This window comes from Rhinichthys klamathensis, unplaced genomic scaffold, assembly GCF_029890125.1.
Source record: "Rhinichthys klamathensis goyatoka isolate OS25496 unplaced genomic scaffold, OSU_Roscu_1.1 h1tg000074l_1, whole genome shotgun sequence".
Taxonomy (NCBI): domain Eukaryota; kingdom Metazoa; phylum Chordata; class Actinopteri; order Cypriniformes; family Leuciscidae; genus Rhinichthys; species Rhinichthys klamathensis.
Window position 1 is genome coordinate 194422 of NW_026606617.1, and position 25079 is coordinate 219500.

The window sequence follows — 25079 nt, forward strand, 5'->3', positions numbered from 1 at the left end:
GTTGGGTCATTACGTCCAAAATGTTTTTTTTTCTCTCCTCTGGTAATTAAGTGTGACTACTGTCATGTAATTATGAGACAATACACGTGGTAAAGCAAATAAGATCAACAAAGACGCTGGATTAAGAAAAAAAGATTAAGTTTAATACCAAGTAATACTAAATGTATATGTACAACCTGTCTTTAATACTGTAGTAATCAATAAAGATAGAAATAGTCAATATATTTCAAGGTAATTGAGTGTAATTACAACAATCATGGGCTATTAAAACATTAAAAGCATATAGATAGGTGTGGATAATGCATCTAGATCACTGTAATGACTCAAAAGTATCCTTAATTTTAGAAGTATGATCACCTGGCACGTAACTTGGTCTTGTGATGGCAGGCAGCCAATGCATGCTTTCTACACATTTCTATGATTTTGCAACCATAAACACCCACTTGTGACACACACCGGATGTGTAAAAGTCAAGTCAGCAAAAATGCTGTTCCTTTCCTGTATTACGGGTAAGGTTTTTGACACACCACCCAAGGTTGGACTGCCAAGACAACTCCTTCTACAGAACGTGCTAAAACACATGAAAAAAAAAAAAAATAAAAAAAATCCACTTTTCTCCAGAAATAAAATCTCTGTTATAATTTATTCACGCTCTGTATGCCTTTCTGTCTCTTTCATGGAGCACAAAAGAGATATTTGGAAATAAATCCTGCCTCCCCCCCCCCCCCCCCCCCCCCATATAACAAAAGCATTGGGCTATCAAGTTTCAAAAAACACTAAATACAAGATTTTTGGAATCTATTACTTCAGGGCAGGCATCAGATACTCGATATAACATTTAAATTTCGATTCCTCTAATCGATTTCTTTGTGTGCATTTTAATATGACTTTAAACCATTCAAGCGCAAGAAGACTTGCACAAAGAAAAAAGTGATTTTAATGTGATTTTAAACCATTCAAGCACAAGAAGACTTGCAAGTTGTTTTCTGTGCCGTGCACACATCCAAAGCGTGCGCACCTCTTATACTGAATAGTACGCGATACTAAACTGAGTTCTCTTCCGCGTCTTTTTGCACTTGAACGGACAAATTCACACACAAAAAAATGACAAAATATCCTCGTAAACATGTTTTAAGTGAACGTAAACAGTTGACAAAGAAAACGCATGTGTAACCGCATATTGGATCCGTGCAGCTCTTAAAGTGACAGCAGCCTAATATTCCTTCTGCCGTCTCTATAATAACGTCAAACAAACAACTAAAGACAAAGAGAAAATTCACTCGCTGTTCTTAACTGACTAACTTTGTGTAACTATATTTCTAATGTATATTTAATTTATAAAGTGCAGTGCTATTTTACATTTGATTACAGTTTCTGTACACTTGAAATCTTAAGTTTATGTATTTTGAAGGTAAATAAGTTATTTGAACTTATATTTTTGAGTGACAGGGCCAAAATGCTAAATTTAAAGTAATGTTTAGTCAAGTACACTTGATTGTTTAAGTAAAGACAACATTAGGGTTTACAGTGTACCTGAAAATCTTAAAACACGGTTTATTTCAATCGTATTGTTCAGTTGTATTTATTTGTGCAATTGCTAATTTCCTTATTTGTTCTTTTTTATTACGGAGTGTTTACTTTTACTAGAAATGTTTGTAGAGTCTTCATTGGCCAAAAGCTTTACTTATTTACTTGGCTTCCTGCTAACAGACTGCTCAGATCCATTGTCTTTCCAACCAATTTGACTCTTGTTTGTGAACTTCTCCTCTGACATTTTATTTTGATCCTCAGGCCCAGCCCAACCTATAATTTGGACTCTTAAACAGCAGCCTGATTGTTTGTCGGAGTGATGGGCTTAGCTGCTCTTTTCAGTGCTTCATCGCCTGTTGCATTAAAGATCTTCAAACCAGCAATTATCTGTCTTTTTTTCTTGCTCACTCTTCTTTTTTTTTTACTCATTACACTCTGAATAAAAGTGATGCTAATGTCAGGGGGATCTCAGCTGAACATGCGGCGGTGGCATTCTCGAAGGTTCACAGACTTCTGCTGAGTTTTTACAGGGATTTTGCTAGTTTTATTGCTATGAAAAGGCACAGAGGGTGAACATTATGAATGTCAGGAGAAAGAAAAAGCAAGCCATTATTGACGCACACTGGGCCAAAGATTGTATACATTATGCACATATACACGAGCTGGATTTGATTTTTTTTTTTAAGGAAATACAAGTTAGGCTCGTCAATGCAAAATGACCACTGTAAACCCGGATAAGTTAACAGAACTCAAAACATTTGAGGTAATCAGTTACACCAACAATTTTAAGTAAGCAGAACTCTTCACATTAAAGGTGACCTATTATTCAAAATTGAATTTACCTTGGTATAGTCAAATAACAAGAGTTCAGTGCATGGACATGACATAGAGTGAATCTCAAACTGGACTGTTTTCGCGTTCTCATTTAATTCACGTTTATGAAAAACACTCCTGAAAAACGGTCGGTTCTCCACACAATACCGACTGTGACGCAATAGTCGGGATCATTAATATGTACGCCTCCAAATATTTGCATAATGCCAGCCCTCAATGCCAGGCGGAACTGCGCAGCCGAAGCTGTTTCCTCAACTTGGGCCAATACAGAGCTGGCCTCGGATCGAGCTACCAAGCAACACTTTCTGTGTAATTGTTCAAGTTCAGACAGGTAATCTTTCTCTCAAAATCGTTCAATACTGTTTATGCATCAGTAAGTCAAGCCAGTGACTAAAATATCAGCTTCACATCGTTTCTTTTAGTAGGATGAAAATAATCGTATTTAAATTGTGAACAAATTATATACAGAAAGCGATCAAAGAACAATCTTTCCACACAGCGCGAGTTTATCTGGACACTTGCCAAACTCGTTATGAAATCAATGACGCACGTTACTGCACAACGAAGCTCTTACTGTATTTACATCATCGTGTTTGCATTGGTGAAAGCAGAGAGAGTGCAGAAACTGCTTTGCAATGATAAGATCTTCATTCTCGCGATCAACACACTGTCATCTGCTCAATGCTCATCACGGCAACATTTTATGTGATGGGAATAGATCTAAATACTTTAAAAACATCTCACGATTCGTTAATCTCGATAGCTGTTATAGTAAAAACGTATAATAGCAGTAGTAAAAGTATTCGGGAGAGAGTTTCACATGTAATGCGTAGCTATTTCATATGCAAGCATGTCAGCCAATCACAGCAGTGGCCGCGGTTACACTGAATCCCACAGCAGACACGCCCCTTCAAACAGAGTGTTCAAATCAGAGGCTAAAAGCAGGCTAGGGAAAATGCCATTTATTTCTAAATTATGATTATTTTTTATCTAAAAAACATACTAACATTATAAGGGTAACCCAGGAAACATTATAAAAAAAAATATATATATATATTCTAGGGCACCTTTAAATATTTGAGTAAGCTTTCATTCATTAATTTAACTTAAAATGACCATATAATTTCAACAAAAACTTGGCTAGCTTTAACTAACTAATTTAACTAATTAATGCTAAAATCCCAGCCCAGTTTCAGTTAAATTTAAGTTTGTCTAAATTAAAAGAAACAACTTAATTAAACTCAAAACAATTAGTTCTAAAAACTCATAAAAGTTAATTAATAAGTTTACCCTACTCAAACCAATTAAATATTTTGAACGTTAGGGTTTACAGTGCTCTTAATTAATATGCTTGTCCCTTTTTACTGAGATTATTTACATGTCAGTAATGAGGTCATATTCATATACTGGTGAAAAGTTTGAAATCAAAGATTTTTTTTACCTGAAAAAAGTCTAATGCTCAGCGAGGCTGTATTTACTTATAAAGAAATACAGTGAAAACAGTAATATTGAAAAACAGTAATTTAAAAGAACTGTTTTGTTTGAATATATTTTAAAATGTAATTTATTCCTGTAATTGCACTGAATATTATAGCACACAATACTAATGTTTTTACTGTATTTTTATTTTTTTTTTCAAATAAATGCTGCCCTGCTAAGCATAAGTGACTTTCATCAAAAACAATGAAAAAAGTAATCAAACTTTTGTCAAGCAGTGCATATCTATTTATACCACATCTCTGGCTGTATAGAGTGCTGCAAACCAGCAGACACAGCTCATTAATCTGAACACACAGATCAAAAAGCCCTATAGAGATCGGTGTTGGACAGCTTATTTCCTCTCTTACAGATGTTTGCTGTGGCACAGCTCTGGTTTCTGATGGCCAAGCGATGGTGGAGAAACAGGAGGAACCTGCAATTACTTCAAAGCTTTTAAGATTCCTCGGGCCTGAGTCAGTGTTTACTGTTGGAGCGCTCAATCCGCCTGCAAATTACGACTACTGGCATTGGCATGAAATGTTCTCCAGTCACGCACAGAGCAGGGAGTGTCTCAAACGGGCACAGTGTGCCATATAGAAGAATCCGCTTTGATCACACAGGTGCACGGTGTAATGTCTAGATCTCTTGCTTGTTTTTCTTTCTCTATGATTAGTCGTAAACAATATTATTTGGCAGCTATATTGTGTTATTTGGCAACTTGAAAGAAAAGCTGTGTAAAACATGGATATGATTGGGATGTGGTTTAGGTAAACATTTGGATATGATTTCAGAGTTCCGACAGACATTTATGGTCTGACACTTTTGATGTAAATACTTACAAACAAACTCTGACTGAGACAGTATGCAATCGTGGAATACATGATTGTGATTGGTTGAAGAAAGATTTTCAAGTTTTTGATTAGATTTCTATAACCGCACAACTATCTATCTATCTATCTATCTATCTATCTATCTATCTATCTATCTATCTATCTATCTATCTATCTATCTATCTATCTATCTATCTATCTATTTATCTATCTATCTATATCTATCTATCTATCTAATCCATCCATCCATCCATCCATCTATCTAACGATTATAAATTTCAATGAAAATAAATCTAATGAGAAGTATCATGCAGGGAATTCTGGGAATGTCAATTTATGTGTTTTCACTGTAAATTATGCAATGACTTGTTATTTTTCACTTCCAAAAGCTGTAAATGTAACAGTATTTTACTGTAAAATTACATTAAATAAAAGTTTAGATCTATTACAGTTATTCACCGTATATAGTAAGGGAACTGTTAACCAATTAACATGATTTTACTGTTGCATTTTTACGGTCTTTTACCGTTAAATCACAATTACTGTTTTCAGTTGGTGTACACATGGAGGAAAGCACACAAGGCAATGGAGAGAAGCAGCTTGTCTGTTGGGCAGTTAATTATACACTGAATGTCATCTTAAAGAAGGGTGTTGAAGTCATAGCCATTGATGTCATATCTCACAGTCTCCAACATAACTTTCTTGTCAGATCCATTTGTCCATGTTTGCACAGTAAAAGTAAACGTGTATTTTTATTTTATTTGCGAGACAGTGAGTGAATGGACATGGAGTGCCAATAGCCGCGTTTCCACTGCCGGGCCAGGGCCGAGCCGTGCTAGTGCGTGCCAGGGCCAGTCGCGTTTCCAATGTCACTTCCGGGGCTTGATCGGGGCTTGATCGGGGCTTACTCGGGGCCAACGTGGATTTTCCATGGTTCGACTTGATGGACGGTGTGCTGCGTCCCTCTGTTAGTGGCGACTCGCGAGACAATCGGGACACTATTCCAGTTAATATACATGCTATCTTCCTAACTTAAAAAATAAATAAATTCACAATACCCGCTGAAATGGGTTGGGTTGTATGACGTCTGATCCAGAAAGGCTTGTTAGGGGCGGGGTTTAGGGCAGCGCTGCGGGGCTACTGGCCCGGCAGTGGAAACGCAAGCCCGGTGCTTGAGGCCCGAGGCCACTGGCTCGGCTCGGCTCGGCTCGCTGTTAGCCCTGGCCCGGCAGTGGAAACGCGGCTAATGAGATTACGAGTGTTCTGGAGGTATTATGGCATTTCATTCCTGTCATCACATTACTCAACGCGCTGTGTTGGGCAAACAGTTCTCCAGAAACTTTGCAGCCACACAAGAGAAAAACTTTCTCCTACGCACACCTTCTCAAAGCAAAGAGGAACTTTCCAAAACAGTCTCTGCTTATGTGCTCATCACCCAATTCTCTGATTCCAAAAAGTGGATAATCCCAGGTATATTCAGTAAATGGCAATATTTTTAACAACATCATCTTGGCAGAAAGGAAGTTCTTGACGTGACCTCGTCAGTCAGCTTGACATATCTCACCAGCGGTGCTAATACATGAGAGGATAGAGACTCCACATGCAGCGCAGAACAGATAAACAAACAAGCAGCCAAAAGCTCCGTGCTGCTGCTGGCATAAAGCTGAACGGTGGGTGTAGGCCACTGTTAAAGGGGCTTTATGTCACTCGGCTCTCTCCTAATCTGAGCTTTGCCGGAGCGGGGAGAGCCGTTTCAGAGACGTCAGGTGCTCAGATTGATACGCCTCTGAGAGATCACTGACAGGATGTGGGCACTCAACAACCTGCTTCATGATGAGTCTCAGACAGAACGTGAGAGAACCATCGAGAAATAAATGTCAAAATGTGTAACAGCTGCGGCAAGTCTGTGTCTGTGTCCACACGGGCAGTGGAAATGCTGTGTGGCATCGTACAATCACAGGTAATATATTTGATGTTTAATATGCGGCTATGTGGAAACAATGACATTTCACTGCGGTTGAGGCTACCGAGTGCCAGAGAAATAGAAAGCAATTATGGCAGACAGAAACTAAATACCTGGAAGACGTAGCTTTTACTGCAGCTTGTCACTTTATACAACTGGTGTAGGAGTTTGTCTTTAAATGGCACTGGCATTAATACAAAAATGAATTTTTTTAACTCAATTATGTGGTTCATTTGCATTATTTGGTATGTGTTTAAATGCTATTAGTTACATACCGTAAAACTTCAAATAATAGCCAAGTCCCAAATAGACGCCGGTCTCTTTTACACGCCTGGTGTGGCGATAGGTTTGGGTAAATAAAGGCCGGGTCTGTTTTTTTAGTTTCGGGTTGTATTTAATCTTCTAAAACCCGTCAGATCGTCCGCTTTTTGACGGCCGCCAAAGCAAATTTGTGTCCCGCCAAAGCCTTTTTTGATGGGTGAGTGATGTAGAATAGAATGACTGCTGCGCTTGACAGGGCGCATAACGAGCAGAAACAGCACCTCGCTATTATAAAAGCCCGGGCTATTATTTGAAGTTTTACGGTACAATATATTTGACAATAACTGAACTATTTTTGGGATTATCAGCATTAGCCGATAACTTTGTTTACACGGTTAGTCAATTTGTGGTGTTTTAGTGCATCCCTAATCAAAACTACCAAAAATAACCACTCGTTAACTTACAACCGAGGTTTGCAGAAGAGCATTTCTGAACGCAAAACACCTCGAACCTTGAAGCAGACGCTACAGCAGCAGAAGACACACCAGTTGCCAGTTTCTGTCAGCTAAGAACAGGAGACTGACGCTACATTTCGCAAGGGCGAAAAAATCGGACAATAGAAGATTAGAAATACGTTGCCTGCTCTGCTACGACAATCAGATGGTAGGGTCAGAATTTCGCATAAACAACATGAAATTATGCATCCATCTGCCTTGTATCAAAGGTTCAGGCTGCTGGTGGTGTAATGGAGTGAGGGATGTTTTCTTGGCATACTTTAGGCCCCTTAGTACCAATAGAGCGTCATTTAGGGTGTGTTCACACTTGTAGTTCGGTTCGCTTGGTTCATTTGGTCCGGACCAAAAATAAAATGTAGTCCTGGTCCGCTTAGCATTCAGATTGCCATTTTTATCACCAAACCAAAAGATACCGAACCTAAAGGCATAGGGATATGTTCACAACCTGATTGGTCGGCTTTTATGACGTATATATTTCACAACGGAACTTACCGAACATCCAAAACAATGCTGTGTTCTGGGCCAAATGCGCTCGTTGAATGTGCGTAGCTACATATAATGGTATTTTGACCAGCTGAGAACTCGTGAAGAGTTGAAAAAATGTGTAAAGGAGTCAAAACAGCAGCAGGAATCCCTCCGTCACACACACAAATTAAGATCTGCTGTGAGGAGACGTGGTTCTGACGCCTGTTCTGAACTGTGATGGGCAAACTCGTGACTATGACAAAAAAAATAAAAAAAATATGCATGAGCATTCTGTCCTTTTTAGTGTCTCATCTTCTTGTTTTTGGTTAATTTACATGTCTTTGATCCGTGTTGCGTTCATATTTCATCTGAACCGCACAACAGTTTGTTTGGAAGTGGACCGAGACCCATCTTTTCAGCGGTTTCGGCCCACTTGTTTAGGTACGGGTGGCACTAACAGAGCAATTGCACCAGGGTTCGTTTTAATCAAACCAAACATGCCGAGTGTGAACATATCCTTAAACACCACAGTCTACCGGAGTATTGTTGATGAACATGTCCATTACTTTTTGACCACAGTGTATCATCTTCTGCAGGATAACCCACCATGTCACAATTCTCAAATGGCCTCCACAGTCACCAGGGGCCTCATTTATAAAACTTTGCGTAGGATTTGCGTCAGAAGTGGCGTATGGATGAAACATAGGACGTGCGTAGTGCGTACGCACAGAAATATTCGGATTTATAAAACCGTGCGCACGCATATCCTACGCATTTTTCCCTTAATAAATCACAATCAATTCTAAATGTAGCGCAGCTTTTGCGGCTTCATGTCACGCCCATAGTTGCCCATAAATAGTCCGTGAAACGCCCACAAGTTAATATTCATCGATTGCGAAATCATGGCAAACATAGAGAGGAAATCAAAAAAACGTAACTTCACTCAATGTGAAGTAGAAGTTATCGTTGGCGAGGTGGAAAAGAGGAGAAAAATGTTGTTTGGAGGGCACAGTGTGGGCATTAGCCTACTAATGCCAAAAAGGCACTTGAGTGGCAAAAGGTTGCAGACGCCGTAAATGCTGTAGCCTCACAACCTCGGATTGTGGCCGAAATAAAAAAAGAAATGACAAGCTACAGATGTCGGTTATAATCTACTTGGAAATGGGAAATAGTTCAGCGCAAATGTAATTTCTTGCAGCTTTCTGAATGGTTGAGACATACGTTATTTTATCAAAAATAAAACAAACTAAAGGCATATGCATGAAATACCTGCATGAATACCATGATTCCGTAGCTGATAAAGACATTTTTACTATGAAAACAACTTTCCCCAGTGGACAAATAATACATCTATCTATTTATCTATCTATCTCTCCCTAATTATCTATCTATCTGACTGACTATAGCTATATCTAGCTATATCTGCTCCGCCAGACGGACACATTGGCGAGAATATCAGTTTTGTACATTATTTCGTTCTGTTTACCATCTTATTTATGAGGATGAATTGTATAACATGCCAATATTATTGCAGAACATATTTCACTTTTCTTTTTGCAAATATGTGTTAATTTGCATTTCTGTTGCAGATCGATCAAACGGGTGTTCGTGTAGGCTGTTAATTGTAAGACTTGCTTTGTGACGTCTTCGTGTTATTTATGAGAGGCGGTATTGCCATTTATTTTACACGACGGTCTACAGTTTCACACACTTTCACGTGTTTCTTCCATCTGCCGACGGTGTCACCATTTCTCATTTCACCCGTTTTTGTGTTTGCTTTTCAAGTTTGCTTTTTATAAATACCAATTATTGCGTAGAGAGCGGCGTACGCCTTCTTTTGTGCGTACGGAACGTTTATAAATGAGGTCCCAGATCTCAGTCCAATAGAGCAGCTTTGGGATGTGGTGAAACGGGAGATTCACATCATAGATAAGCAGCCGACAAATCTGGAGCAACTGAGTGATGATATCATGTCAATATGGACCAAAATCTCTGAGGAATGTTTCCAGCACCTTGTTGAATCTATGCCATGAATAATTAAGGCAGTCCTGAATGCAAAGGGGGTCCAACCGGATACTAGCAAGGTGTACCTAATAAAGTGGCCAGTGAGTGTATACAGTCAAACCAAAAATTATTCAGACACCAGATATAATTCTTGATATTTTTTTACTAGTGGGTGCAAGACACTATTGCTTGGTAATTTGTTGACCTAAATTGGTATCATCTAACTTACATTTAACAGCTGAAAGATATTCAGCCTAATTCATTTCTGAGACAGTCTAACAGAAGTATGGCCAAAACCAGTGAAATATCAACTGATTTGATAACTCTGAGTATTGTATTACCATTTTCTAAACTATAGTGAATAAACTGTGATAATGTGAGAAATGTTGAAGGTGTCTGAATAAATGTTGGTTTGACTGTATATATGGTATCATAGCTAATCATGTCTTTTCATGACAAAAAACACAGTATATACACAACAGAGGCTAACAAAAATAAAAAATAAGTACAAAGCCTTGCCTTGATTTCCATGTCAGATGTCTTACACTCCAGTATCTCAGTGCTTGACATGCAGAAGAAAGTGAGTCAATTAAATTTAGAGCCCTTATAACACAGCACGCCGCAGATGGATCAATAAACCCCACGACACGAGTACGTCTGATGTTAGTCGGCCACACAGTTCTCACAATTTCGCAATCTGACTGAGTACTAAGAGAGAACAGTAACACTACTCTCTTACATATTAATTGTTGCTAAATCAATCAATTCCTCTATTAAAGGCTGGCGAAATCAAATGTCTCAAGTTATATAAGGGTGTTGAGAAGAGCTTCTAAATCGTACAGGTGATTTCACACGAGAGCTTTTGGTGTGATTCGGTTTGTTGTCAGATGCCATTCATTGTGTAGGTGTGAAAACACTAAACTGCACTACACACAGTCCACTTAAAGAAGTTGTCCGGCGTACAGTTCCTATAACAGTTAGCATCTTTGCATGCTCCGAGTCCGGTCACAGTTATAATGCATTTTACCAAGCAGCTTTTCTCCAAAATAAAATGCCTTCGGAGAGCACACAGTCTTCACATCTCTTGCAATAAAACCAAGAGTTTAAAGTAAGATCTAGTCAATGAACCTTTCCTGGATCTAAAGGCCAACCGGAACAAGACTGGCAGGATGGCAACTGCTATGTCATGAAACTGTTATAGACACTCTTAACTGGTGCTGACTTAGGCCACGTTTACACAAAGCCGGGTATTTAGAGAAACGAATACCCCCCCCATCCCCCCCCCCCCCCCCCCCCCCCCCCCCCGTTTTCAATATTAACATCGTGCACACATAAATACGCCGTCGAGCGCCATCATAACTATGCCAAACCTATGGGCGGCAGTGTAGGGAGAAGGATAAAGCCATGCAAGCCAATCAGAATCCTCAGAATCGACAAGAGAGAACCTAAAACCCTGTTTCCCCCAGTTGACACGGCAACACATAACCGGCGTTTTCAGAAATCTCCACTTTGGCCGGAGTTTTTAGAAATAATAGTTTTCTGTGATAAAAACAGGGTTTTCGTGTAAATGAGAGGCCAAACCGCAGGGAAATATCTGCGTTTTCCCTTCGTGTAAACGGGGCCTTAGGACTCAGATTATCAAATCATACAATTAATTATAAGTAAAAAAAGAAGTATTTAAAAGCAAATAATGCAATGTATTTCTATGAAGTGCAAAGGCCCAATAACATGCTAAATTATTAACATACATAGATAGGAACACTGACAACTTTATAAATTATAGAGTAAACAACAGAAAGAAGTGTGATTTACAAGACATTTAATGCTGGGATACGATTTCTTTTACCCTCAATAGTTTTGTTCATGATTTTTTTTTTTTTATGGAAGAGGGCACGGCATGTAAACTGTCCATGTGGGAATATGGTTAATTCGTACCAAGTGACAGATGAATTTTGGCAAAAAATTCTATACTATAGATAGAGTTTGACAGGATGCCTAGTTTTTCAAGTCAACAATATAATATGTCTCATAGGATAACAGTTACAAGTTATATAGCAGAAAAAAGCTAATGCTTTTGTCATGCAATATCCTACTAGACGGTATCTCAACAAGAAAACTGCATCCACGCCAACGGAAACACTAAATTCCTTGGTGCTCCACCTTAAGTTTAAGTACCACACATTTAGTTCTCAAGGTTTTAACGTCCGAGCCACACCTGAATAAATCCAATGTCGGCCTAAATGTTAATAGAGTACAACGCCCTTTATTCGGACAGCAACCTTTGGAATAAACACGAATTTCCAGATCACACTGTGGTACACAACGTGCTGTTGAGCTCTGATGCAAATACGATAGGACAGTGTAAAATAGCATAATTTTCGATTTAGGCAGCAATAATCTGTCTGTTGTAAAAATAGGTCAGTGGCAGGGAAAGATGAAAAATAAGCAATGACCATGTCTATGATCAAACCGAGTGACAGCCCATATAAATACAAAAACATCTTCACTTACAGGTTTATTTTTTAAATGACACTCTATGCTGTCCATGAGAAGCACATATTAAAAATACAGAGAAAAATCTTGGGAATTTGTACCTATGACAGAGTATGTGACGTCAATCAGTGCCCGTGTCGGGAAAATTCATGGTCTAATTCAATGTTGTCATGATTCTGCCCTCTTGCCCTTGATTTTCCCTAGTCGTGAGGCAGGATCATGACAGAATCATGTTTTGTGTGCATGCACATGGCTTAGTGTTCGGCCATGTGCTTGTGTTGTCTCGTTATGTTACTCCGCCCCCTTGTTACCCTCGTCTTGTCATTATTGTCTAGTCAGTTTCACCTGTCCTCGTCATTAGTGTTCCCTATTTAATCCCCTTGTGTTTGCTGTCTTGTGCCGGTTCATTGTTTGATGTTGAGAGATACCTTGTGTGTGTTCAAACCGTGAGTTACTTGTTGGAAGTCTTGTTAAGAGAAGTGTTTGTTCCTGTCTTAGTTGTTTGTTTATTGTCAGAGTCTTAGTCTATCCTGTCTTGTTTTGCCCCATCGTGGGTTTTGTTTTCTGTTTTGTCTTTAATAAACCCCTTGTTTAAGTTATCTGCTGTCTGCTATTGGGTTCATCTGCTATCCTCATAACAGAATGAACCGGCCCATACAGAACCCAGCAGACAGTTTGCCTGTTCCCGCAATACTACAACCGACTGGCCCGGAACTATGGTGGCAGTCGGCTATCGCCGACAGTTGGAATGGCAAGCTTCCAATTCCTCCCCAGGGTGAGAGGACACTGAGGGAGTACGTGCGGGTTGCAGAAGAGAGGAGGTTCTTCTTGCCTGACATCCTCTTTAACCGTTACCTCATCGCGGGCCTCAATGATCTTCCTCCTCTGGACGAACGGGAAAGGCTGGTTCGTCGCCCCTTCCAGGATATGGTGGCTGGTTTGTCACGGAAGGAATCGTGGGCTCCCACCATATTGTCATCACCTGGCATGCTGGCCGTGATCCCGGAGGGTCGCGTCCTCGCCGTGGCTACTATGGGGAACCAGACTCGTCCCAGTTCGACTCCCGAGGCATCATCTGCACCTGCTGATCTCCGTGGCAAACGAGAGAGACGGCTGTCGTGGGAGTCGACTTCGGAGTCCTCTTCCACTGAGACCACAGTTCCTGCTGTGCTTCCCCAACCGGTCACAAGCCCGGCTACGGCCTCTGCTCCACGACCCAGGAGGAAGAGGAGGAAGAGGAAGAAGGGAGCCTCTTGTCCTCCGTCTCTGTCTCCCCCTGAGTCTGCGATGGCCGTCCCAGAGCCCGCTCCAGCAAGCGCCGTCCCAGAGCCCGCTCCAGCAAGCGCCGTCCCAGAGCCCGCTCCAGCAAGCGCCGTCCCAGAGCCCGCTCCAGCAAGCGCCGTCCCAGAGCCCGCTCCAGCAAGCGCCGTCCCAGAGCCCGCTCCAGCAAGCGCCGTCCCAGAGCCCGCTCCAGCAAGCGCCGTCCCAGAGTCTGCTGAGAGAGTTGCGGCCAATCTAGCCGCAAAGGAGGTTCTGCAATCGGTTTCGGCCCGTCAGGAGATGCCCATCATCCTTGCTGCCAAGACCCTGTCTGATTATTTGTCTTGTCTAGCCAAGATCCTTGAAGTCCCTGCCAGTCCTGTCTCGTCCCCAGCCCCCGTACCTGCCACAGAGAGCACTACAACTGCCGCAGAGGGCGCTGCACCCAGGCCTGCTGCTGAGGATGCTGTTCCAGAGTCAACAACTTTCAACACCTCTTCAGAGTCAGAGGTCATGAGTGTCGGTTCTACCTGGGGAAGCGGTGACTCTGGGTCTGCCTCTGAGAGCGCTGTTCCTGTTCCCGCTTTCTTACCGCCTGTCGATCCCCATGTCTCCGTTCCACTGCCTGCTGCAGTCCCAACTGTCCCCGGACTTCCGTTTGTTTCCCCTGTCTCCCCTGTCATGGCTCAACCCCGGACTGTTTTTCCCTTGTCCCACACCACTCCACCCAAGCCCGCTCGTCCAAAGCCCACTCCCCATGGTCCCAGGACCCCTGTTCCCCCCACCCACCCTGGACAGTCTCCCAAAGACTTTGTTTTTCATCCTCCTCCTCTGCCATGTTTGTTGTTTTTATTGTTCCATCCCAACCCTGTTATTGTTTTCTCTTGTATGCCTTTGTTAGTTTTTGCCATGTATTGTTGGTTTGTGTCTTTGTCACAGTCTGTCATGTCCCGTGTTTAATGTCCCCTTGAGGAGCGTCTGGAAGCCGCTCCTTAAGGTGGGGGTTCTGTCATGATTCTGCCCTCTTGCCCTTGATTTTCCCTAGTCGTGAGGCAGGATCATGACAGAATCATGTTTTGTGTGCATGCACATGGCTTAGTGTTCGGCCATGTGCTTGTGTTGTCTCGTTATGTTACTCCGCCCCCTTGTTACCCTCGTCTTGTCATTATTGTCTAGTCAGTTTCACCTGTCCTCGTCATTAGTGTTCCCTATTTAATCCCCTTGTGTTTGCTGTCTTGTGCCGGTTCATTGTTTGATGTTGAGAGATACCTTGTGTGTGTTCAAACCGTGAGTTACTTGTTGGAAGTCTTGTTAAGAGAAGTGTTTGTTCCTGTCTTAGTTGTTTGTTTATTGTCAGAGTCTTAGTCTATCCTGTCTTGTTTTGCCCCATCGTGGGTTTTGTTTTCTGTTTTGTCTTTAATAAACCCCTTGTTTAAGTTATCTGCTGTCTGCTATTGGGTTCATCTGCTATCCTCATAACAAATGTGTGCTTAATGCAGCAGGGGGTTTCTATGGCACTGACGTTTAAACGATTCATTAAACCTCACCCCTTCAATCATGTCTCTCTCCTTTCTTTCTGTTTCTTCCATTTCTCTTGGACATGGTCAATGCATATCCCAGTTTAAAATCAAACCATGCCCTGGAGCTGTTGGATGACAGTTTTTATTAACGTCTCACCTAAGGATCTTGATCATGAATGCCGTTCATGTGACATGCACAAGAGAAAAGCAATCAGGAGGGAACATTTCTCCTGCTATGTATTATTTGCTTTAATTGAAATAATAATCAAGATTTAAATTGGCACAGACAGCCTTGAAATTAATTGTTGCATAAGAGTTTAATGATGATGAGGTTGCATTTGTTACAATTGTTCATATTTTCCTTTTTAAAGGGAAACCACAACTCACTTCACATGCAAAAGGTTTGACAGACATGTCTTAAAATCTCATTGAATGATTGCATGAAAGAATGGGAATAAGGGATTAAGGGAAGAGAACATTAAAATGATGGTGTCTCCTGCATAAATGAGGCCGGGGAACAGAAGAGAGGAGAAAGGCCCAGACCTCGAGGCCTCTGGCGACTGCCGCCACTGATGTTAAGAGCGCACTTAAATCAAGACGGAAAAGGACTCACAACATAATTAGAGTAAAACTAATTGGCCAACTGTTTAAGTTGAAGTGGCATGAGGAAGGGCAGGGAGGCTGACGAATATAATGTGGCGGTCTGGACGTACAGTAGAGTGCGGATGTACTAGAAAAAAAGGAACCAAAAATCAGTGCACAATGCACAAAAGTCTCTTCTTTAAAGTGAGACTGAGTATGTTCCACCAAAAAGGAACAATTTTATAATATGGACGAGGCAAAATTATTCTGATGACAAAGCAAGGATCTTTTTTTTTTTCTTCATTCTTGGTCATTTTTTTCTTCCTTTACTCTATAAACAAACTCAATGTCCAGTAAGAATTGTTTTGAGTTCTAAGAACTAGATGGAAACAGGAAAATGGAAATTGTCACAATGAAAATTATGTTTAATCTTTATCTACCTTAAACTATTTATTTTTTTTGTTAGCAAATACTAGTATCACTATTATTTATAATAAGCACAGCTCTTACATTGCCATTACAGTGAATTTATCTATAACTGCGTTAAAGAGAGTGACATGTGGGTGTAGCTTGGGGGGATTGGCTCTAGTGACTGAAATATTTGTAAAAAAATATATATATTTTTTTTTAATCTCAAAAGTAAATATGCACATTATGTATTTTGATACCTTTTAAATTGTTATTTTGTAAAGGAATTAATCAATCCAATCAAACTAATGCCTTCATCTAATCTCATTTGCATAAGAAGTTAATCACATGATAAATCTGTATAGTTTATGGTATACTGGATATTCTGCGGGGTTTTTTTTTACAACATCCACTAACTTTGACAACCAAATTTGCTGAAAACTGATTTGCTTAATAAAAGACTTTGAGATCGTGTCGACAAACATGCATTCATTTCAACGTGCTAAGTTTTACACGGCAAAATTAGAAGTCAATTGCGTGCAAAATCTGATTGCCATGTCAATCTCACGCGCTTGCTGCTGATCTATCGTAAAATCACTTGCATATGGTACACATATAGAGCATTACTATAGAGAAGCAGAAATGTGTTTATAAATGTGACTGCCCAAATCAATTGGCTTGGTTTGGCACCCCCGAGCTCAAATGTCAAGACACACGCATGTGTCGTTTCAGATGGGATGTATTTTGCATGTGAATAACTGGAATGCTTTTTTATTTCACTCTTGACATGAACAAACATGTCATCTTCGATTTGTTTTGCTTTTTCATTTAATTCCTGGTGTGAATAGGCCTGTCGTCAGTGATCCGTTTTGCTTTTCATTTCACTCATGGTGTGAATAGGGCTGGAGACATTGTTTTGGAACCGCATTTTAAATGAAATGTGTTAATGTAGGCATAACATAAAAAGTTGTAATTACAAGATTTGCTGCTTGATAAGTGCTCCTTGGGAGATGTTAAAACCACGTCAGAAGCAGGCCTCTCACTTTCATTTTCATATTTCATTCAAGCAATCAGTAATTTCACTATTTTGACTATTCAACAGCAACCGACTGGCCCTTTATCAGCAGCCAAAAAGCAACTTGTAGACCTGGCACGTGACTCGCTGGAGTTGTCTAAAATAATCAACGGCGGTGGTTGTGGTATCCCTGAGGGCCAAAAGCACAATCCTCCTCCTCACCCGTTGCACAGGAAGTCAGGTCTCGGCTAGCGGCCCGTACGGCTCCAGTGAAGTGAGACTGATCAGGCTTGTCACGAACACAGAGCCTCAGCTCGCTTCACCGATGGCTGCGCAAACTAGGACAGCTGACATTTAGAGCTTAACGGGTACCATGCTAAACAGAGCAACAAAAGAGCAGTGAACGGTGCTCAGTCCAAGTCTACTGGATTGATCCGTCTGAGGTACGGTACTCGTGTTTTGTTCTAAAGCCTGAAATGAGCTTGAATCCTGACAATCATCAATCATTTTGATGCATCGGCTTCTAAACATGAAACATTTTCGGAAGGGTTAGGGTTCCCACTTCCACCTCCCTAAGTCAATTCAAAAGAAGACGGACAAGACAGCAGTTGCAGGTCTTTCTGTCCTCACCAGAAAAAAAAAAAAAAAACTGCTGATGCCTGGATTACTTCACAGTGCCAATGTCCTCTATTTCTCTCCACCATTGCAGACTGCTCTCATGACAAGTCCTCGATGCCCCGAAGTACACAAGTGGATTTGGGAAGGTAAACATGTCCAGCCTACTAAGATAAAACCAGTGAGATGGCACACTCCAGGCAACTATCATGGTACATGACACCATTCCTCCCGGTGCCTTCATGGCCTCGCTGCGCTGTAGCAGAGGGCAAAGGCAAACCTGGAGAGAAGAGGACGTCATTGGAGATTTGATGAAGATTAGAAGAGTCAAAATGTCATCTACCAGCAACTTAGAGGAGTGATAAAAAGGCTGTGATGTTTGCTGACTTTCAAACGTCTTGTAATGGAAGGTATTGGATGGGAAGAAAGTGATAGGACCTCTAAACCACAGATCTTTGAGATTCAACTATATTGTCTTTTCTCCATTGTTAAAGGGATAGTTCACTTTGAAATACATTTTTGATATGTTTTAGCTTACCTCAAGGGCATCCAAGATGTAGGTGTCTTTGTTTCCGCAGAAGTTTCAATTTTGATATTTTTAGGTCAAACCGTTCTTGTCTGTCAGTCATATAATGCAGGTCTATGGTCTCCACCTCAAAGAGCATGCACAGAGAAGTCCAAATTAAACATGATTTAATGACTCGTAAATGTAAGTACACATTGATGGCCTAAGACACGAAACGAGCTGTTTGTGTGAGAAAACGAACAGTATTTATATCGTTTTTACCTCTTGTAACGCACAGACCGAAGCGCCGGCGCCCTCAGATCACTTGGACGTGGCTGTGGTTACAAGAGGTAAAAACGATATAAATACTGTTCGTTTTCTCACACAAACAGCTCGTTTCGTGTCTTAGGCCATCAATGTGTACTTACATTTACGAGTCATTAAATCATGTTTAATTTGGACTTCTCTGTGCATGCTCTGTGAGGTGGTGACCATAGACCTGCATTATATGACTGACAGACAAGAACGGTTTGACCTAAAAATATCAAAATTGAAACTTCTGCGGAAACAAAGACACCTACATCTTGGATGCCCTTGAGGTAAGCTAAAACATATCAAAAATTAATTTCAAAGTGAACTATCCCTTTAACAAGCATCTCCACCTTTATTGTGAGAGACAGTGATATGATATTATATACTATTAATATATAATATCACTTCTGATTTTGCTCTCAAGTTAGGAAAGTATTGCCAAGCAAAACTCAATTACCACATTTATTTTTCACATTAAGGTCCATATACCGGTTAAGCCAGAACTGTCCAATCCGGGAAGGCCTAGAGAGTCTGGCTCCACCCTGCCCCAACACACTTGCCTGGAAGTTTCCAGTAATCCTGAAGACCTTGATTAGCTGGTTCAAGTGTTTATTTATGATTGGAGCAAAACTTTACAGGACTGAACACCCCTGGGTTAAGCCTTTATTCAAAGGGTTTTCTTGTGAGATCTCCTTTTGGCTCCAGCTCCTCAGATAGTTTGACCTTCTACAACTTCCTTTGTCTTGGTAGTAGGCAAATAACTTAAATTTGGACATGCGCAGATATAAATCAATCTAATCAATAAAGCGCCTGCACAGTAAAGTACTTTCTCAACATGCAACCATAACTTTGATCAATGAGAATTTCAGACTGGTGGCTCTAGTCAAATGCAGTTTTCTCTAGTATGCAAGTCATTTCAGAGGACATTCTGAGTATGACCCAAAAGTCTGATTAATATAGGTACATTCATTCTGTGATTTTTGGATTTCTAGAAACCATTATCTTAAAGACCTCAATATCTCTTCCCAAAATACTAGTTCTTCATTCTTCACTTGAGTTAAATAGAAGTTTGAAATAGCTATGTAATGGTATAATGTTTGTGAACATTGCAACACAGCTCAAGATCCTGGGAGCAGTGTTTAAATGAGTATTTAAATATATGCTGCGAGCTATGTTTTTAGAAATGCAACAAACACACAACAATAATCAGCGCTGAGAAAAAAGCAGTTAAGAAAGCATCTGATCATAGGGATGCGAATATGTTTAAACCGCTCTGCAATTGGCCAAAGTATTCATGTTTTTACTCATGTCCGACCTTGAAAAGTGAAGAAGAGAACCTGAAAAGATTCCCATGTCAAAGAGCACATCCTTAAAGGATAATTCCGGTATTGAACACTTTGAGTCTATTTTCTAGTTTGTTTTGGATGAACTAGAGTGGTGGACTTAGAAATGTTGACGATGGATCCTGTCTCGACTTTTTGACTATTTTAGAATCGCCTCTGAGCGCTTCAGAGTGGCTGTCTATGGGCATGCTCAAACATGTCCTTAAAACAACCCTTAACGTTCGTTTTTAAAACTGTGCACCTCACCGAGTGGTTAGTGGTGTTTCGTTGATGATTAAAAACAAATATATCGGCGCAATGTATGCTTTCAATCCGTGTTATTTGCTATAGTGGAACTATTTTTTTCAGATACCTCACAACCGCGTATAAACTTCCGCTCGATATTTGAGTCTGAAGCGTTAGCACACTCCCGACCACTTGATGGCGACAACCACTTTGCCGCAGCTGCTCACGCTAGCCTTCTGAGAGCAGAGAACCCATAGACAGTATAAGAAGTGGACAGAGCCATCTCATTGGAAGAGACAGTTGAAGCCCATTTTTAGCGATTTTTGAGCACTTCCGTTCCTGACGCGCAGCCTGACTCAAACCGACTCAAACTAAGCTTGATGACGTGAGGAACCTGTCTGACAGACGTGAATCTTCTAGTAGCTGTGTGTGAAAATTGCCAACGTTAATCTTGCAGAGACGGGGAACTTGAGCAAAGAGTTCTTTGGCGTGAGTGAGCAGGAGTAAGTATCCCGTTGCTTTTATGGACTCATTATCTATGGGCTTCTCCCTTGACGGGACGTCCCCCCGATTGCCTGCGAGCTTCTCCTCCTGTCTGTACGGTCAGTGGCGCAAAAAGTGGGTATGCGCTATATGCGGCGCATAGGGGCGCAGCACCATGGGGGGCGCCAAAGCGATGGTAATTTTTTTTTTTATCATTAATTTCATTTAAAATATATAGGCCTATATTGTATTTTCTATATGTAGCTGCTGTTGTGCGTTTTTTAAATAATTTCTGCATTTCTTCAATGTTATATAAAATTTTAGAGGACTAACAGGCTAGAGTAGGCGCCCTCATGGAGAAGGGGGCGGGGTGATATCGCGAGCGCGCGGGGGCGCCGTGAGCGCTGAGCGAGCAGGTACGAGTAGTGAGTTGTCGTCGAAAAAGATGGATAAAAACAAAATGCTGTGGGGCTAAAAATAGAAAAAGAAAGCGGGAAAAGGAGATGGCATGTCAACTGATGCGACAGCAGCTAAATAAGTGCATGCTGAAAGCCAACAGGTAGGATTTAAAGTGTGACATCCAGGCATGTATGCCTATATCTCTGTGGCCATCGGGACTACCGGGAGATTCCCAGTGGGCCGACGTGCTTTTTCGGCCGATACATCTCATACTTTTTTTCTTTTTTTTTTTAACGGCCCATAAAACTCGTACATCGGCGGCCCATTGTTTTTTTGTTTTGCTTAATTGGCGGCGCTGGGTTAGTGCTGGTGTAATGCATTGGTCAAAAAAAGTCAGCGTTAGTTTTTTTTCTGACACACCAGCCCATGAAACATGTCATCATGTGCTTATCTCTTTCAAGTATAGAAATTAGTACAAAACTAATTATGAAAGTTTCCTTTATTTTTCAGTGCATTTGTTTTACAATATAGGCCTATGGCTATTCCTATCATGGGATTAATATTATAACTATTATTATGTAGTAGTGTAATGTAGACAGACACTAACTAAAAGAGGTTTGAATTTTTCTTTGTTTAATTTGTACCCTGAATATGGGTTCGAGCTTTTAATTTTTAACTCTCAAAGTGCACCAGACTGATGAATTTAACATTAAAGAACACAAAATTTTCTTGCGGGGGGACATGCCCCCGAACCCCCCTAGAGAAACAGAGGTCCACCTACCACAGTTTTACCTAAAATCCTGTGAGAAACACTGGTATTGCTGTTCCAATTGAGCTTATAGTTTTTTTAGGGGGGTTCATCACGGTGGAGTAACTATCGTTTAATTGTATTAATAAATGACAATTTTGCACTTTTATCTGTTAGCTCTCACTCGTTCCTACTCACTTATTACATGGCACACTTATTTTTTTATTTTTCTTTGTTTGAGGCCGGGGGGCGCAAAAATTGTTGCTGCATACCCCTCTGACACTGGGTAGTTGCGTCCCTGTGTACGGTCATTTCTGTACAGCGCGACAGAGAGTCGAGTGGTTATGACGCAATCGTTAGCCTATTTTTACAAAAACTGTTACTACGGGGCCATAATGTAACATAGAGGGTAATGGAGCCCTTTATACATTGTCGTGTTTCTTTAGAAATAAATAATGGACAAATGGAGTCTTTAAACGCCTCAGATGTAAAGTTATTCGCTGTCAAAGTGACGCCAAAATGAATGGGAGTCAATGGAAATGCTAACGCAAGTGAAGTTCTGCTACAACATGGCGGCACCCGGCCGGCTTCAACTTCCGGTCGATGGATTACCCCCTTGGGAGAACCGAGCGAAAAGACTACAACCAAATGTAAACAGACCCCTTTACGTTTCCGGTAGCGCAGTAATATCAACGAGCACTGAGTCCTCCAGCAGACATCAATGCGATATTAAAAAATGGCAAATAAAACACGACAGAAACTGTATTTCGCTACGCTACTTGTTTTGGAACATCGACGAACACCACTAACCACTCGGTGAGGTGCACAGGTTTTGAAAACGAACGTTAAGGGTTGTTTTAAGGACATGTTTGAGCATGCCCATAGACAGCCACTCTGAAGCGCTCAGAGGCGATTCTAAAATAGTCAAAAAGTCGAGACAGGATCCATCGTGAATATTTCTAAGCCCACCACTCTAGTTCATCCAAAACAAACTAGAAAATAGACTCAAAGTGTTAAATACCGGAATTATCCTTCAAGTAACCCTCATGGACCAATGGCAATTTAAAGTCTAAATTAAGTCATACCAGTTAGTTTTTTTTATTTCTCTTGGCCTTAACTTCTATTTATTTTTTCAGACTAAGAATTATATTGACATGCACATGATCGTGTCTTATATCAAACAAACCGAGTATACCAGTATACCAAATTCATTAATTAACTAATTAAACATAATTATTCACTAAGACAACAACACACTTCAGCAACAACATATGGATTTGATTTTCTGTAAATTTTGTGTCAATTGTCCAGTGAATCCCTTTGACCTTTTCTGGCTGCTTTTTGATGTCATTTAGGCAAATTTAGGCACTGATTTAAAAAAAAAAACGTTTCCATTGTACAGATGTACACTCAACTGGCCTTTTACCAGCACCTCTTACAGAGGTAAATCTGGATGTGAATTGTTTCTGTGGAAGATGGTCAGTGCATGAAGCCATCTATGACAAATCACGACTACAAAAGTTGTCATACTACAAAGGAAAACTCAGTGGAAGACAGCTTAAATCAAGGCACTGATGGATTTCTTTTTAAATAAAACCGAGGATCTTACATTATGGAGACCACAAGGTGTTCATACTGAATATATATATATATATTATAATTTCTGATAAAATGAGGGCATATACATTTATATTTATTATATATTACATTTTATAAGAAATTACAATTATAGTTGGACATTGTATATGTAGGCAAGGAAACATTTTCCAGCACATATTTACTCTGATTAATCATCGTTAAAAAAATAAAAATCCCTACATAATGAGCATAACATATTTGGACCTGCTAATATCAAGACAACAGTTTCACAGAAAACTGGAAACCAAATGTAACTGAAATCTGTTTAAGAGGCCTGACATATTTTTGCCGTATAATTTGGTGCAGCTAGTGGTGAGAAAATATCTGAGAATTCGGTGAGAGATATTTGAGCATTTCTGTAGCTCAAGAAGTACGACATGGTCATGTGTTTGATTCCCAGGGAATGCATGGACTGATAAACTGTATACCTTGAATGCCATGCAAGTCACTTTGGATAAAAGTGTCTGGCAAATGCATAAATATTAAATGTAAATTAATTAATACCGTACACTGCAACAGTAAGTGTACATACAGCACTCCTTTGAACCAGATGAAAAGCTACAATAATGCATTTTGATTTCATATCATATATCTGGCTCTTGATATGTCAAGCTTCACGACAAATTAGCTGGGAATAATGACCCCGGTGACCTTACAGATGGAGGCTGACCTGTAGCTCAAGTGAGTTTCAGTGCAGTATGGTCCACTGGGAGTGAACTGTGGATGTCTATGCGTGAGTGTAGTGTACTGCTGAGGGACTGAATGGTGAGACGGTGATGCTGATGAAGGCTGCTGTTTTCCGTATGTTTACCATCATTTCAGCTCTCTTGGGGAGGACAAACATGGCTCAGACTGAGAAAGGCCATAGAGCAAAGGCCTCCCGAGGCCGTACACGCCCTCTCACGCACACATGCCCACTAACACACACAAACATACGCATGCTAGTGCGGCAGAGACGGGCAAATAGAGAAGAAAAAAACCAAGGGGAGGGAGGGCAAGACACGGGGTGACTGGAAGGGGAGGCGAGAGAGAGAGAGAGAGAGAGAGAGAGAGAGAGAGAGAGAGAGAGAGAGAGAGAGAGAGAGAGAGAGAGAGAGAGAGAGAGGGCCTGCAGACACAACACAGCTCAGAGTTGATTGGGAGTGACAGGCTGCTGATTAGTCAACTCGCAGCCTACACACACGCACAAACAAGAGCAGAGAAATGAGCGACCTATTCTTACATGCACTTTTTTCTAATGCAACGTTTGGTGGAGATATTTTTATGCATTGATAAACATCCTTTCTCCAAACAAATCAAAGATACAGGGGCTTTTGTGCTATCAGAGAGTGAGTATTGATGGATGTGACTTACCTTGAGAAGATAGATGGGAATGTTGCTGAAATCCACAGGGAGTTTGAGAAGGAATCGAGCAGAAAACTCCCCCGTCTAGAAGAAGAAGAAAAAAACACATGAAGAGAATCAAAAAGTGAACACGCACACATTCTGTAACATTCCTCACACAGTAACCAACTTTATAGGAATCATTTATCCATAATGAAAATTCTGTCATTATTTTCTCATTGTCAATTTGTCCCAAACCCATTTGACTATATTTCTGGCATAAAATACTAAAGTTCAGAAATTCTGAAAAATCACACTGATTGCTCTTT

The 25079-nt window shown here is 40.6% G+C and overlaps 1 protein-coding gene across 1 annotated transcript in view; it reads right to left on the reverse strand.

Annotated features, from left to right (window-relative positions):
• babam2 (BRISC and BRCA1 A complex member 2) overlaps window positions 1-25079 on the reverse strand; it is a 101095-nt gene that overhangs the window by 36404 nt on the left and 39612 nt on the right. The window contains exon 6 of the mRNA XM_056250750.1: window positions 24781-24855. Within this exon, the coding sequence (XP_056106725.1) occupies window positions 24781-24855 (75 nt within the window). The remainder of the gene's footprint in view (window positions 1-24780; window positions 24856-25079) is intronic.